Source organism: Monodon monoceros, unplaced genomic scaffold, assembly GCF_005190385.1.
Source record: "Monodon monoceros isolate NGI ecotype Baffin Bay Population unplaced genomic scaffold, NGI_Narwhal_1 Super_Scaffold_9, whole genome shotgun sequence".
NCBI classification, from domain to species: domain Eukaryota; kingdom Metazoa; phylum Chordata; class Mammalia; order Artiodactyla; family Monodontidae; genus Monodon; species Monodon monoceros.
This window is the reverse complement of record NW_021703786.1, coordinates 13,221,494-13,235,793: the sequence shown is the minus strand read 5'-3', so window position 1 is coordinate 13,235,793 and position 14,300 is coordinate 13,221,494. Positions and strand designations below refer to the sequence as shown.

The following is a 14,300-nucleotide window of genomic DNA, read 5'->3' as shown; positions in this document are numbered from 1 at the left end:
GGTGGTTTAGAAAATATACTCTGGCCCCAAGAAGGGGATTATTGGGGGGACCTCATTCTGTGAGGAGGGTGTCCACCCTAGATTTAGTGCCTTTCTGGGTGGGGAAGGGGAGGGTCCCGCTGGCTGAAGCCGAGCCCGGCTGCTCTGGGACATCTTCCCTTCCTTCCCCCTCCCTCCTCCCTCCTCCCTCCTCCCTCCTCCCTGCTCCCTGCTCCTGTCTCTGTCACTCACAGGCAGGGCCAGGTTGGGACAGCCATGGCAGCAGTGCTAATCTGGATTTCTCTCCTTGTGGGTAAGTTGGGGTCTTCTTCAGGGGAGAGGCCCAGGTTGGGGGGGGTGAGAAGTTCCTCAGGGGAGGGGTTGGGGGTCGGGGTGAGGCAGAGGCCAGAAGGATTTTGGGGTGTAAATTCCACAACCGATGGGGCTCTAGGGAACTGGGGCTGGGAGCTGGGATATGGGGGGCTGGCTGGGAACTCTGAGGGGCAAGGTGTCCTAGGCTAGGCTGGGCCTAACTGCACAGGCCCAGAGCGCCATGGGCCCTTTAATGGGCTGGCTTCTTTCTGGGTCCAGGCTAAATTTGGCCCTGGGAGAGTGTGAGGGTCACTGGGGCAGGTCCTCTCCCTGGGGCTCTGGGCTCAAACTCCCCTTTGCTCAGCTCCTAGTGGCCTCTAGTGTGGGCCCTCTCCCCTCTGTACGTTAGGGGAGGTGGGTGGGGGCCCCAGAATGGCTACCTGCTTCCTCCAAGGGGTCCTTACCTCTCCCTCCCTCCTACCCCCTCCAGCCTCCCACAGTCAGCTTGGGGGTCTTTTCCAAGTGCTCTTAACACACACACACACTCACACACACAGACACACACTCACACACCCCACACCCCTTTCAGCCAGACATCAGTCCCTGCCCATTGTGACCCTCAATGGAGGCCTAAAATGAGGAGTGAGGGGCTTCCGTGAATCCAAAGCAAACTAAGGCCTGGGTCTTGTCACTGATTAAAGTGTGCGGCACAGCCAGGGCCCCAACCCATCCTGCCTGGGAGCCAGCAAATCCATCTGCCTCCTCTCACACATTTCTCCACTCCCTCAGGGCCACTAGGGGCTGGGTGGAAAAGGGGACTTATTCCCTGGCCAGGACTGAGGCTGGGCCATATGTTTGGGGGTCGTGGGTCCCCACAGGTCTCCTGGCAGGGCTGGGGCACACCGAGGCCCAGCAGACCACCCTGCACCCGCTCGTGGGCCGCGTCTTTGTACACACCCTGGATCGCGAAAACTTCCTGCACCTTCCTGAGCTCGTCGTCTGTGAGAGGGGCCTGAGGGGCACTGGGGTGGGCTGCGGGCGCCTGGCCCAGGGCTGGTGAAGGCTCCTCTTGTGTCTCCAATCCCCTCTCCTCCCTTCCACCAGCTGTCCCAGCCACCGTCCCTATCACCTACCACGCCCACCTCCAGGGACACCCAGACCTGCCCAGGTGGCTCCGCTGCGCCCAGCGCAGCCCCCACCAGCCTGGCTTTCTCTATGGCACCGCCACCCCAGCAGATCGCGGACGCCAGGTCATCGAGGTACCAGTAGGGGCCCCAGTGGGCTGTGTCGCATGCAACAGGGACCCGGCGTTCACTCATTTACGTGACTCACAGGCCTCTAATTTGGTGGGCTATCTCAGTCTTCTCCCGCCAGGCCCAGCCGCACCACCCGGGGTTAGGGGTTAGGTTCTCTCCTAACCCCACCTCTCAGCCCTCTACCCCATCCTCCAGGTCACAGCCTACAATCGGGACAGCTTTGACACCACCCGGCAGAGGCTGGTGCTGTTGATTGGAGACCCAGAAGGTACCGCCAGCCCCGCCCCACCCCTACCCCACCAATGCCAGTCTTGGGGGATCTCCCCTGGAAGGCGGGCGTAGAAGTGAGTAGTGGGGAGCAGGGCACCCTGGAAAGACTCTGGAGTTGTATTCTCGGCTGCTCTGCGGTGGAGGCTTGGGCGAGTAATTGAGGCTGTGGGTGTGGAGGAAGGGCGTTTGAGGCCTGTGATATAGGGGGTATTAGGGAGGAAAGAAGGGAGCTGAGGGGATACGGGGACCAGCTTGGATGGGGGGAGGCTTAGGAAGGATCCACACAGGGCTGGGGGCTGGGTGCGGCCTAAGGTGCCCACCTGGCCCTCCCAGGCCCCCTGCTACCATACCAGGCTGAGTTCCTGGTGCGCAGCCATGATGTAGAGGAGGTGCTGCCCTCGACACCTGCCGGCCGTTTCCTCACAGCCTTGGGGGGGCTCTGGGAGCCAGGGGAACTCCAGCTGCTCAACATCACCTCTGCCTTGGACCGTGGGGGCCGAGTCCCCCTTCCTATCGAGGGCCGCAAGGAAGGGTAGGCATGCAGCCCAGGAGGGCTTCCTGGAGGAGGGGGCAGCTTGCCTTTTGTCTAGGTGGTGGGCATAGAACATGGGCCTCCCTAACTTCCAAGTGGGGCTTTACCACTTGCACGCTCACCGTGCGCATCTTTAGTTCCCAGCATCACATCACTGTCCACTTCCTTCTGGCCACCCCCTCATCTCCTCCCTCTTGCCCTTCCTGGGCCCAAACCCTAGTTACCCTGAACTCTGCACTTCCTGGTGCCCATAAGGACATGATAGATCCATCCATCAAAGGACATTCCTGGGGGCCAAGGCCCCAGAAGATGGGTGCTCTGTGTACTCTCACCATAACCCCAGATCTCAGGGTGGCCATAACCCTCAAATCTCCAGTGCCCAGTGGTACCCCCAATTTTCTGATAGTGGTTTCTGTCTGGACCCAGGGTATACATCAAGGTGGGCTCTTCCTCACCCTTCTCCACCTGCCTGAAGATGGTGGCATCCCCGGACAGCCAAGCTCGCTGTGCCCAGGGCCAGCCTCCACTGCTGTCCTGCTATGACACCTTGGCACCTCACTTCCGAGTTGACTGGTGCAACGTGTTGTTGGTGAGGAGGGACCCTGGTTCTAGGGGTAGGGGCGGGGCATGACCCCCATCACGGTCTCCTCCATCCCCATCCCATCCCATTTCCCTGTTTCTTCAATTATCTACTCGCGTGCGTGCGCACACACATGTTCTACCTTCTCCCACAAGAGGGCAACAGAGCCCATAATCCAGACAAGGGATCACCAGCTCCTGGAGCCCCAGCTGTGCCCAACGGAACAGCTAGAACAATCACTCCCACAGGATGGTTCCAAACTCCTTTCTCCACCTAGGGCCTCTGTGTGACAGCTCTATTTTCCTCTAAGGTGTCACAGCAAATTGGCCTAAAATAAGGGACAGATAGCTCTCACCCCCATGTTATAAACCAAAGATGCTCACTACTGCTCTTTGGGATATTGAGCTGAGGGGTCTAGGGTCCCTAGAGATCTTATTCCCAGGGCTAGGAACCCTTCCTGTGACTTGACCGACAGCACAGGCAGGAACTGGTAATCAACATTCTTGAGCACTTGCCATGGGCAATGCACTATGCAATCAACATGTTTTATCCTCACAACCACCCAGGAGACAGGTACCACTATTAGCGTCCCTACTTTACAGATGAGAAAACCGAGGCACCTAGAGGTAAGTCATTGCAGCATAGCACTTGTCTGAAACAGGATTCAAACCCAGGCAGTCAGACATGAGAGCTGTGCTCTAACCGTTGTGCGGTCCTGCCTCTCCTAGAATTTCTTCCCTGGCACCTAGACCAGTGCTTGTTCTGCTCGGTCACATGAGCTGGGGGAGGCCAGGCAGGAGGAATCCCTGCAGTTGCATGGAGCAGGGTGGCCCCAGAACTCCTGCCCTGTGCCCTGAGGTTCTCTGTGTCTGGCCATCCACTCTTGGGTCAGCCCTGGGCTCTCTGAGCAGGTGGACAAGTCAGTGCCAGAGCCGGCAGACGAGGTACCCACGCCAGGTGATGGGATCCTGGAGCACGACCCGTTCTTCTGCCCACCCACCGAGGCCACAGCCCGAGAATTCCTGACCGACGCCCTGGTCACGCTCCTGGTGCCCCTGCTGGTGGCCCTGCTGCTCACCCTGCTGCTGGCCTACGTTATGTGCTGCCGGCGGGAGGGACGGTGAGTGTGGGGGCTGAGGGCAGGGAGGGCACTGGGGCTGGTGCTCACGTTGTGGGATTCCTTGCGGCACTTGTGCCACGTGGGGACCCAGATCCCTCAGGGAGCAGAGTCCTCAGCCAGGAAGGGAGGAAGGGCCCCTTGCCTGGCCTGGCACCAGGAGGGGTTGTGGATAATAGCTAATCCCCTCCCTTGTTTTTCCAGGTTGAAGAGAGACCTGGCCACCTCTGAGTGAGTAGGGGAAATCTGGGGGCTGAGTGGGAGGTCTCCTAGACTATCAGGCTGGACCCTCCAACCTCCATGAGCAGCAGACAAACGAAATTACTCTGGGGTGACGAAGCTACCCTTGGCCTGTGAGCTCCAGCCCTCGGCTGGTTGGGCGCTGGGCCCAACCTGGCCTGGCTTGGCTTTCTCATTTTCTGGTCTCCATGGAGGAGTCTAAAGTGGGACAGGAGAGGGGACGTAGCCAAGCTTCAGGGATCTGCTGCCACCCTGGGAGAAAGGGTTTGAGAAGCAACTTTAGAAAGCAACTTAAAAGGCTTCCAGTGCGTGCACGTGCACACGCGCGCACACACACACACACACACACACACACACACACACAACCATGATTCGCTGTGAGTCAGACACTTGGGTTCTAGGCTGCTTTCTGCCACACAGTTACTGTGACTCTTTCTGGCCTCAGTTTCTTCACCTGCAAGATGATGCGGTTGGACCAGCTAATATCTGGGTGCTTTCAATCCCTCCAGCCCTTCCCAAATCTATCTCACTCTTATTTTGCCCAGGTTTTCCCCACCCATGGCCTTACCTGTCCTCTGTGCCCCCAGACCTCTTTCTGTCCCTCTCCCTTGAACCCCAGAGATTCCAGGAGGCAGGTGTGAAATGTTAGGCTCCTTTTATCCCCACTGCACTGAGCCTGTGGCGGGGCTGGCAGCCCTCCCTGCTCGCCCAGCTTTCCTGGTTAACTGCGGCAGCATTTGGCTGCCCTGCGAACCCCCTTGGCGAGCCTCTTGTGCCCCTGCTTGGAGCCCATGGGCAACCGGCGCTGCCCAGGCTGGCGCTGCCCCGACTGCCGCTGCTGTTGCCGTCTCTTTGCCTCGGGTTTGAACTTGGAGGCATGCTTGTTGGCCAGGAAGATGGAGCCTGTGGCCCCCTTGCCTGTCACCTGCTTGAGCATGCCCTTGTCCACCAGCCCCTTGAGTGCTCGCTTGAAGCGCCAGGCGCTGCGGGTCATGTTGTAGCCACTGGTGGCGACGGCCTTCCTCAGGGTAGCCAGGGACACGCGCTTGCGCGCCCCCTTGCTCACCATGACCCCCAGGATCACTTTGGATATGCTGGGCTTCCGGTGGGTTTTGGAGGAGGCATGGCACCCAGTCCCTCTCTTGCTCGGGAGTCCGGACGCGCTGGCCTGCTGGACGGCACCCAGGGCACTGTTTGAGGCCAAGGGCCCAGATGCGGGTAGCAGCGAAGTGTCTTTCTTCATCTCTTCCTGGGGTCGGTGAAGGGAACTGGGTGCGAGGACCTCCAGGATGGTGGCTGGAAGTCTCCCCTGAGTTACTCCTCGGTGGAGGAGGTGCGTCCCAGTTCCTGGTTCCCTCAGAGGCTTCCTTGTAGGGCTCTGGCCGGAGCCTTGCCCGCCCTAGGTGGCCAGAAGGAGGGCTAAGGATGATCACCCACGCTGGCCTCAGCAGACTTGTGCCTCAGGTGCAGGGGGTGGTAAGGTTATCCCTGTGGTGACCTCAGGGGAGCATTGTGAGGTCACCAGAATCTTGTGAGAGTCACAGTAGCCCCGTTGTTCTCCCCTGGGTGGGGCAGACGCCAGGTAGTGTGGGCATCTGACATGCCAGGGAGCCTGCGAAGAAGGGCTGTGGCCGAGTGAGCCAAGCAGGTGGACCCACAGGGTGTGTATGTTCTCGCCAGCTGATTTTAGGGTGCCTTAACCCCACCATTTTGACCCCACCATATAAATCCATTGGGTTAAACAATACATTTTTAGAATCAGCATTATACCAACATTTTTGAATTTTTATGGGGAATAAATGTTCCCGAGTGAACATAAATGTAATTCCTTGATCTAAGTCGATTTAGTTCCTTGATCAACTTTTTACACAAAGCAATGAAAAAGATTTGCTTTTTTTTCTGCTTTCATTTTTATTTGGTAGAATTTTCCCCCACTGGGATCAGTGATTTTCTATGTAAATTTTACAAGGAGGATTTTATTTCTCAATTTGGGGGCCTGTGCCAAATTTGATGAGTGTCGTCTCCTGCCACTTGGGGGATTCTCTTCTGGCCAGTTACTTCCACCAGGTCTGCCTTTCCTGGGTCAACTTTCTAGCTCTGCTGGTGTCAGGAAACTATGCTTCCTCCATCAATTTCGAGTCAATAACCAATTTTACCCTGTGTGTGCGTGCGCCTGGTGTCAGCCCTTGTTGGTTTGGATTTTGTGTTGATTTACTTCTACAAAATCCTATTTTTTTTCTTTCTGCCTGTTCAGGTTCATTTTTCAAATGATCCAAAATTGTGATTCTGCTGCCTGTTTTCACCTACGTCAGATTTTATTGGTCAGAACATCCTCTAGCCCAACCTCCAGCCCAATGACCCTCTCCTGTGATCTGTGTGTCAGGATCAGGGCTCAAGGGCTGTGCGTGCGTGCGTGCGTGCGTGCGTGCGTGCGTGTGGAGAGGGAGAATGCCTGCCAGTTGGTTTTTCTGCCCAAGTGCTGATGTGGAAGGACTGCGGAGGAAGGCACCGCGGGTCTGACTTCTGCTGCTGCTCTGGAAAACTGTCCGCAGAACGTTTTTCCACCTGTGTGTGTTACTAGAGTAATGAGACCCAGATGTGGGGCTGGGAGTGGGGAGGAGGCCCATCAACTAAGGCCTCCCCCACCGGAGGGATCATTACCTGCCAGGCTGCCTCCGCTGCCACACGCTTCCTGCTCCCGTCCCCTCTCAGCCTCCCCTTGCCTGCTAATGGAAACTTGTGTTTTGGACAACTCTGCTTGCCAGATTCCAGACTCAGTAGCTCATCTTGACCCTCCCCGGCACATTCAGTAAGAAGCTAGAAAAACTTTTCTGTAGTCTGATCTCTCAGGCTCTAGCTGGAGTCTGTGTCCACTACTTGAGACATGGGCATGGGTAGGGATCATTTCCCCCTCCCGGATTTGATCAGTAATCCAGCAGTAAGTAGGATTGCTTCCACCCTGCCTGGGGCCCCCACCCCTTTAAGAAAACCAGTTCTTATTGTCCGTACTGAAAAGTCCCTGTTGTTTGTCTGACCCAGCAACCAGGTAGTCTGGGAAAAGGTCTCCAGGCTGAGCCCACAAATGTGGGTGGGTTCATGTAAAAGGGCTCGGAAACATCCTTCCACTGGAGGCCAAGTTTATCAGTGGGCCTACTATGATAAAACAACCCAATGATATTGATAGCAATGGAAGTCTCCCCACAATAATAGCTATCTTTTGCTGCATGCTGACCAGTAGATGTAAATGTTTTTTCTGCATCAACTCACTTAATTCATACAACAACTGCATTACAGTCGAGGAAATGGTGACACAGAGAGGTTAAGTAACTTACACAGGGTAACACAGCCAGTAAGCAGTGGAACTCACACTCAGACCCAAAGCAGGTTCTCCTGCTTAACCACTGTGCTACCCTACTTCTCAAAACGAACTAAAGTTGCTCCTGGACAGCAGAAAGCAAGCCCATGAGAATGTCAGATGAGAATGAGGCTCAGCCTTCTTAGGGGAAACTGGAGTTAGAGCCCAGGTAGGACTTACTAAAGGGTGTGGTAGTCAGTCCTTTGGGCGCTGCTGGGGCTTCCAGTCTGGTGAGGGTGGGACCTCATTCCAGCCTCAAGGAGCCTTGGTCCGAAACACAGACAGGAAGCAAGACTCTGTGTGTGTCTGGAGCTAAGCAATGCTGGGGACAGCCTGGGGCAGGGTGGGAGGGGGTCAAGTTACAGAGAGAGTGGAGCCCAGGTCTGAGGGTCCAAAATATAGGCAGTCAAAACCCAGCAGGAAAGAACTTGGGCAAAAGCTAGGAAAAGGTGGAGGAGGTAGATTTGCCAGACTAAGATGGGGATGACGGGGAGAGGAGGGAGGTTCGGTGCTGGGAGAGAATATTAGAAGAGGGAACTGATTGCTAGAAGGGACACAGGGGATCACCATCAGAATATAAAAACAATATAGAGCCCAGCAAACACTGGCTTCTGGTAATAAATACCACTGTAGGTATCTATTCATGTCTTAGTATCTCAGGAACTCTTACCATGTGCCAGGCACTTTTCTAAACACCCAGCCTGCATTTTCTCATTTAATCTCCGTAACGATCCTAGGAGGTAGGTTCTATTATTATCCCCATTTTACAGCTGAGGAAACTGAAGCAAAGAGTGGTTAAGCAACTTGCAAAGGACACATAGCTTTGAATCCAGGATGTCTGCACCCAGACCCCATGCCTCAGTCACTGGACACTAAGCTGACACCATAGAACTTCCTGTTTGTCCTCCCCCACCTATCCCGTGTGTGTCTCCCCACACAGTGTAGGTGGGGAAGACTGCAGGGTGGCTCAGAGATGATGCCAGGCTGGACCCCAATGTGGGTGCTGACTCCCAGGGCTGATGATTCTGTTGGCCCTGTGTCCCCAGTATCCAGATGGTCCACCATTGCACCATCCGCGGGAATACAGAGGAGCTGCGACAGATGGCAGCTAGCCGAGAGGTGCCCCGGCCACTCTCAACCCTGCCCATGTTCAATGTGCGCACAGGCGAGCGGCTGCCCCCGCAAGTGGACAGCGCCCGGGTGCCCCTCATCCTGGACCAGCACTGAGGGCCCACACAGGTGGGTCCGGCTGGGCAGTGCCAGTCTCTTTTCTGGGAGTAAGGTGGCCTCCAGCTCAAGGCTGGGGCAGGTGAGAGGGGCGGATGGGAAAGGGCACACAGACCTGTCTGCCCCTCCGAGGCAGTGGTGGGGGGTGCTCAGCAGTGCCAGGTGTGTGGGCCCCAGTGCCAAGCACTTGGACTCAGAGGGTCAGGGTGGGGAAGGCAGGAGAACCGGGGCCTGGTCCTCGCAGACCCCCACTCTCTCTTCTCTTTGCCGCTCCAGTTCCAACCCTGGCCTCATCCTCCCTTCTCTCCCCACTCACAGAGCAGCCACGACCCATGGCCACATCCTTCCTTCTGACTCCAGCTCCTGTCCCAGGGGACCCCAGGCTTGGAATAAGCAGAGAGATGAGGATGGGATGGGATGGGATGAGGGTATCTGGGATCAGGTCGCCCAGAATAAAACCTGCTGTTCTGCTCATCTATTGCTGTACCTTCCTCTCAGCAGCCTCCTTCCCAGCCCTCATTGCCTCTGCTTCCCTTTCTGCCTTGGGGGAGCCCTTCGAGGCAGCCAGGAGCTGCCGCCTTGCCCTCTGGACTCTTGGCACTTGGCCGTTTCTCAAATTCTCTGAAAGTAAGAGCGAAGGACCTGCATATGCAGCCCTGATGTTAATCCTCCCATGAACCTAATGGCGAGGGATAACTGGCTCACCATCCCCATTTTATAGACAAGGACACTGAGTACGAGAGACAATGAGTGACTTACCCAAGGTCACAGAGCAGGCAAGTGACAGAGCTTGGTTTCAAACCTGGCATGTCCACCTCCACGCCGCCTTCTGGAGGGTTGAGGGGTTCTGGAAGCAGGAGACCCAGGCTCTCACCCATCCAGATCTCCTGTGGGGAGGCCCCTTTGGGAGTCATAACCTAGATATGGAGAGGGGGTTGCGTTGCAGGACCCTGAATCAGTGACCCGGATCAGCGACCCCTCCCGGTGCGCTCCTCAGGGACAGGGTCGAGGTCCGCAGGACACTGCACAGCCCTTGTTGAGCTTGGTGTCACCAGCTTAGCTTGGTCCCCACGTGAGCCCTGGAGAGACTGGCTGACCAGGAAGCAGCCACAGCTTGCTCTTCTCAGGTGGCTGCAACCAAAGCAGGCCGGCTCCACCCCTGCCCCTATCATCCAGGGCACATCCCGTCTCACATCTCATGCTCCCTGGGGAGGACAGGCCAGGGACTAAGCCCCAGAGGGGACCCAGGTAAGGAGGGGGAGGGAGAAGCAGGGCCTTTTGGCCCAGGCCCCTGACGCCAGGGGCAGCTCCAAGAGAATACAGACAAGCCCACCCTGAGGCCTCTCCACCCCTTTCTAAGCCCCTCACACTAGGCCTGGGCCCCCCCCGCTGTCCTGGAGCTGATTCTTAATCACCCCTTTCCCCCCTGTGTGTGTGTGTGTGTGTGTGTGTGTGTGTGGAGGGGGAAGGTAGGGGGGATGCATGGGAGTTTTCTCTCACCTGGAGGCAAGGGCCCAACCTGGGGGCTGAGGGGAGGCTGAAACAGTCAGAGCAGCCCCCAGTCTAATGGTGGTGCCCCCAGAGCCAAGGACCCCAGAGGAGGGCCGAGTTTCTGAACACTGCATCCCGCTCTTCAGAAATGTATAGGCAAGGGGGTCATGAGGACTCCAAGTTGCTCCTGGACCCCCCTCTCCTTTCTCTCACTTCCCAGAATCCCCACCTTCAAAAAATGTTCTGAATCCATCCACATCTCACGGCTTCCACAAGGACCTTCCCAGGCCAGCTCCAGGATCTCACCCCAGACCCCCACAACAGCCTCCCTGTGGCCTCCCTGCCTCCTCCCTGCCCCTTCAGTCTCGCCTCCAACACCAGTTGGGCCCATCCTTTAACAAGAAAAATCAGGGAGTCTCGCCCCTCTGCTGTCAACTTTCCTCTACCTTCCCGTGACACCGAGAGTAAATCCACACTCTTGGCCAGGCGTAGAGACCCCGTCCACCCCTCTGACCTCATCACCACCCCTCCCACTGCTTGTGTGCCCCAGCCGCGCTGCCTTCTAACACAACCCTGTTTCAGGGCCTTCGACTCGCTCTTCCCTCTGCCGGGAACCCCCAGCCCCCATGTCCACACAACTTCCCCTTAGTGCAGTCATTCTGGCCTCTGCCCAAATGGCAGGTCTTTACAGAGGCCTTTCCCCTGCTCAGAGAGAGCCCTCTGCCCAGCCTCCGTGCTCTCCCATAGGATGTGCCCTGTAGGAGCGCCTTGTTGGGGTCCGCTTTGGCCCTAGAATGTAAGCTCCAGGAGGGCAAGATTCTGTGTGCCTCCAGGGGGTGCAGTGCCAGCACACAGTAGGCACTCAGGAAGGTTGCTCGGAAGGAATGTGAAGGGAAGCCATCAGGTCTGGGCCACTCCGAGCTCTTAAGGAGGTTGCTGCTCCTCTCTGGGCAAAGGGGGTGAGGTGAGCAAGGCCATTGCTAAAGTTTCTACCATTATCTTGTGGGTGCCTCTCCCTTCCCTGCTGGCCACCCCACACCCATTAGTTAGTTAATCCCAGAAGCATCTGTGGAGGCAGGAAGAGGCTCCGAGCTCGCACAGCGTATGTGCTCAATAAACGTTTGTTGGCTGAAGAACTCTTTAGGTAACAACTCCCAACCACATGGGCTTTCCGACTTCTCATGTGCAATTTCCTTCCCCCGGGGCCCCTCATCTGGCTGAAACCTGGAGCTGCACAGAATCTGCTCAGATTGGAAGCTCCACTCGGTCAGCTGGTTGTCTGGGGTGGCTCCTCCCTGATCCCTGCCCCCCACCCCGTGAGCAGGGGACCACCCTCTCCGAGTCTCATGCTCCCACCCTGGGCCTATACGCTCTTCCTGTGCTGGCCAGGATGGGAGAGTCCGAGGCCCGCTCCATAATTCCCTTTGCTGCGCGACTTTGCCTTGGGATCTTGGCAGTGCCTCCCTCCTGGCTCAGCTACCAGGAGCACACGGGAGCCTGGCTGCTGGCCGGGAGGAAGTGGCCCAGACAGGGGCTGGGGGCATGACGTGACTGCGGAGGACAGAGAGCTGTGCCTGGGCTCCCAGCTCCCAGCCACGCTGGTGGCACGCAGGGAGGGCAAGGGGGCAAGATTCCACCTGGCAGTCACACCCCAGCCCCTCACCGCCGAGGACAAATAGCTGTTGTGTTCCCCTCCTGAGACTTGATCGCCTCCAGTGCCACACCCACGATGCCCACAGGACCCAGCGTCTCCACCTGTATCCCAAACACAGCCCTCGCGCATGGCCTGACTCTAGATGGTAGCTCACCACCTCTCAAATTGGTGAGAAGGCCCTCTGCTACCAGGGGACACAGGGACCCCAACAGCTGGCCTCAGCCCCCACCGGCACACTTCTTCCTTATTCTTGAGATACGTGCACGCACACACTTAAACCCCGTGTTATAGAGAGCTCCGTTGGTGTATCTGCTGGGATTTGGAGCCAGAGAGAGCAGGGTTCCAATCACAGCTCTGACATTTTACTCATAGATATTAATTGTAACTGTCTTGAGGCTTTGGGGAGAATTTGGGAGAACTAGGTGAGTGCCTGTCATCTGGCAGCTCCCAAGAACGGAGACTTTATGACATACAAACACGCACATGGTCACCCCAAAACCAGAGGTCTGTGAGATCTCCCTATCCCCTAAGATCCAGATTAAATGGACTCAATTTCCATTCTACGAAAAGTTCAAGCTCTCCCTGTGAATTAGGGTGGAGCTTGAAACTCGCCTCCTTATTGGTGCTGACCTGCTGTCCAATCCCACTCTGTCTGGTAAGGCAGCTGCTGGCCACCTGTGGCCACCGAACATTTGAAATGTGGCTTCTAAACTGAGATGTGCTGCAAATGTACTGATGAAATGATAATATTTGGGGTTATATTAGGTTAAATAAAATATCTTATTAAAATTAACATCCCCTGTTTCTTTTTATATTTTTAATATGGCTGCTAGAAAATGAAAAATCACGTGTGTGCCTCACTTTGTATTTTTATCGGGCAGCGCTTTTCTTCTTTTTTTCATTTTTAAATTAAATTAAATTAATTTTTTTATACGGCAGGTTCTTATTAGTTAATATTTTATACATATTAGTGTATATATGTCAATCCCAATCTCCCAATTCATCCCACCACCGCAGTGCTGTTTTCATGGTCCTTCCTGTATCTCCACTTCAGATCGACCCAAACCCAGAACTCAGGCACTTTCCAGAACACCTCCTCACACCAGGCCTCTGCATGTGTCAGAGTTTTCAGAAACCTTGAGGAGTGGCAGGCCTTTGCCTCACAGCAGTGAAGTCACCTAGCACTTGAATATGTGGCCTCCTTGTTCTAAAATGTGCTCTGGTCCCCACCCTACCCCATTTTCCTTTTGCTCCACTGTCTTACGCAGAGAAAACCCCACTTTCTCCAGCACCCATGTGCACCAAACTCACCTCCCTCCGGGCCTTGCCATGCACATCCTCTGCAAAGCACTGGACCTCTGTGTGTGTAAGGGCCTGATTACCCTCCGAGACAAGAGCCATCCTTCTTCCAGGGTCTTGCTTCCTGATCCATGGACATCTCTCAGCCCTATTTGGTACCCTCTGGAGCACACACCTGGGAGGAGACACAGAGACACAGCTGCTCACCCGCACTAGAGCCCTGCGGCCCTGGACTTGAGGATGGTGCCCCACCCCTCCAGCCTCTCCTCATTTCCCCCACACTCCTCTCTGCTCTACTGTCCCCCTTTCATCCTCGTCACACAGACTCTCCCGTGCCCTCTGTCATGCCTATGTACACACGTCTCAAACGCCTAGGCCCGTCCCTCAGGTCGCCATCTGTGTGTGGAAGCAGTCCGCACGTACACAAACCCCCCCACCGTCCCCCCACCCCACGGGTACAGGGCCCCTTTGGACACCGACGCAGTTTACTCCTAGGTGGGTGGGCGCCTTCTCATCCGCTCAGGGGAGGCCGGGGGAACCCACCTCGCTCTCCCTCCTCCTGTGGGTCTTGGCTTTGAGAGCCCCACATTCAGCCCCACCGGGCCTTGTATGCCCCTGGCCTGAGGCGCCCACGCTCAGCAGGGAAGCCCCTCTCAACCTAAGCCAGCTCTGCCTAGGAATGTCTTGGAGGCACCTGGGAAGCTGACAGTTAAGGAGCTGGAAAAAAAAGAGGGAAAATCCGCCACGTTTCGGTTATAGAGAATCCTGCCAGGAGATGGGGTCGAGCCCAAAATGGACCCACGATTCCGAGAGAGAGAGCAAAAAGGTAAAAAATCCAAATGAAACCTCCTCTCTTTCTAGAATTTTCGGTCTGGATTTGACTGAAAAATCAGCCGCAGGAGCATGACCCATTCCCTCACAGAGAAGCAAGTATGAGCCCACGGAGCAGCAGGGTGGGAAGTCCACGCTGTGCCTCCGTGCAGGCAGC

General features: G+C 56.2%; 2 protein-coding genes across 2 annotated transcripts; one reads left to right on the top strand and one right to left on the bottom strand.

The window, feature by feature from the left end:
• The first annotated feature begins 235 nt into the window (after window positions 1–235).
• Window positions 236–8,873, top strand: SGCA (sarcoglycan alpha). The gene is made up of 9 exons (XM_029212500.1): window positions 236–292; window positions 1,170–1,292; window positions 1,396–1,550; window positions 1,743–1,815; window positions 2,151–2,349; window positions 2,776–2,938; window positions 3,841–4,049; window positions 4,251–4,277; window positions 8,688–8,873. Exons 1-9 carry the CDS (start codon window positions 256–258, stop codon window positions 8,866–8,868), a joined length of 1,167 nt encoding a protein of 388 aa, XP_029068333.1. The 5' UTR covers window positions 236–255; the 3' UTR covers window positions 8,869–8,873.
• On the bottom strand, window positions 5,008–5,529 carry LOC114889329 (spermatid-specific linker histone H1-like protein). The gene has a single exon (XM_029212501.1). It carries the CDS (start codon window positions 5,527–5,529, stop codon window positions 5,008–5,010), a length of 522 nt encoding a protein of 173 aa, XP_029068334.1.
• Window positions 8,874–14,300: the final 5,427 nt, after the last annotated feature.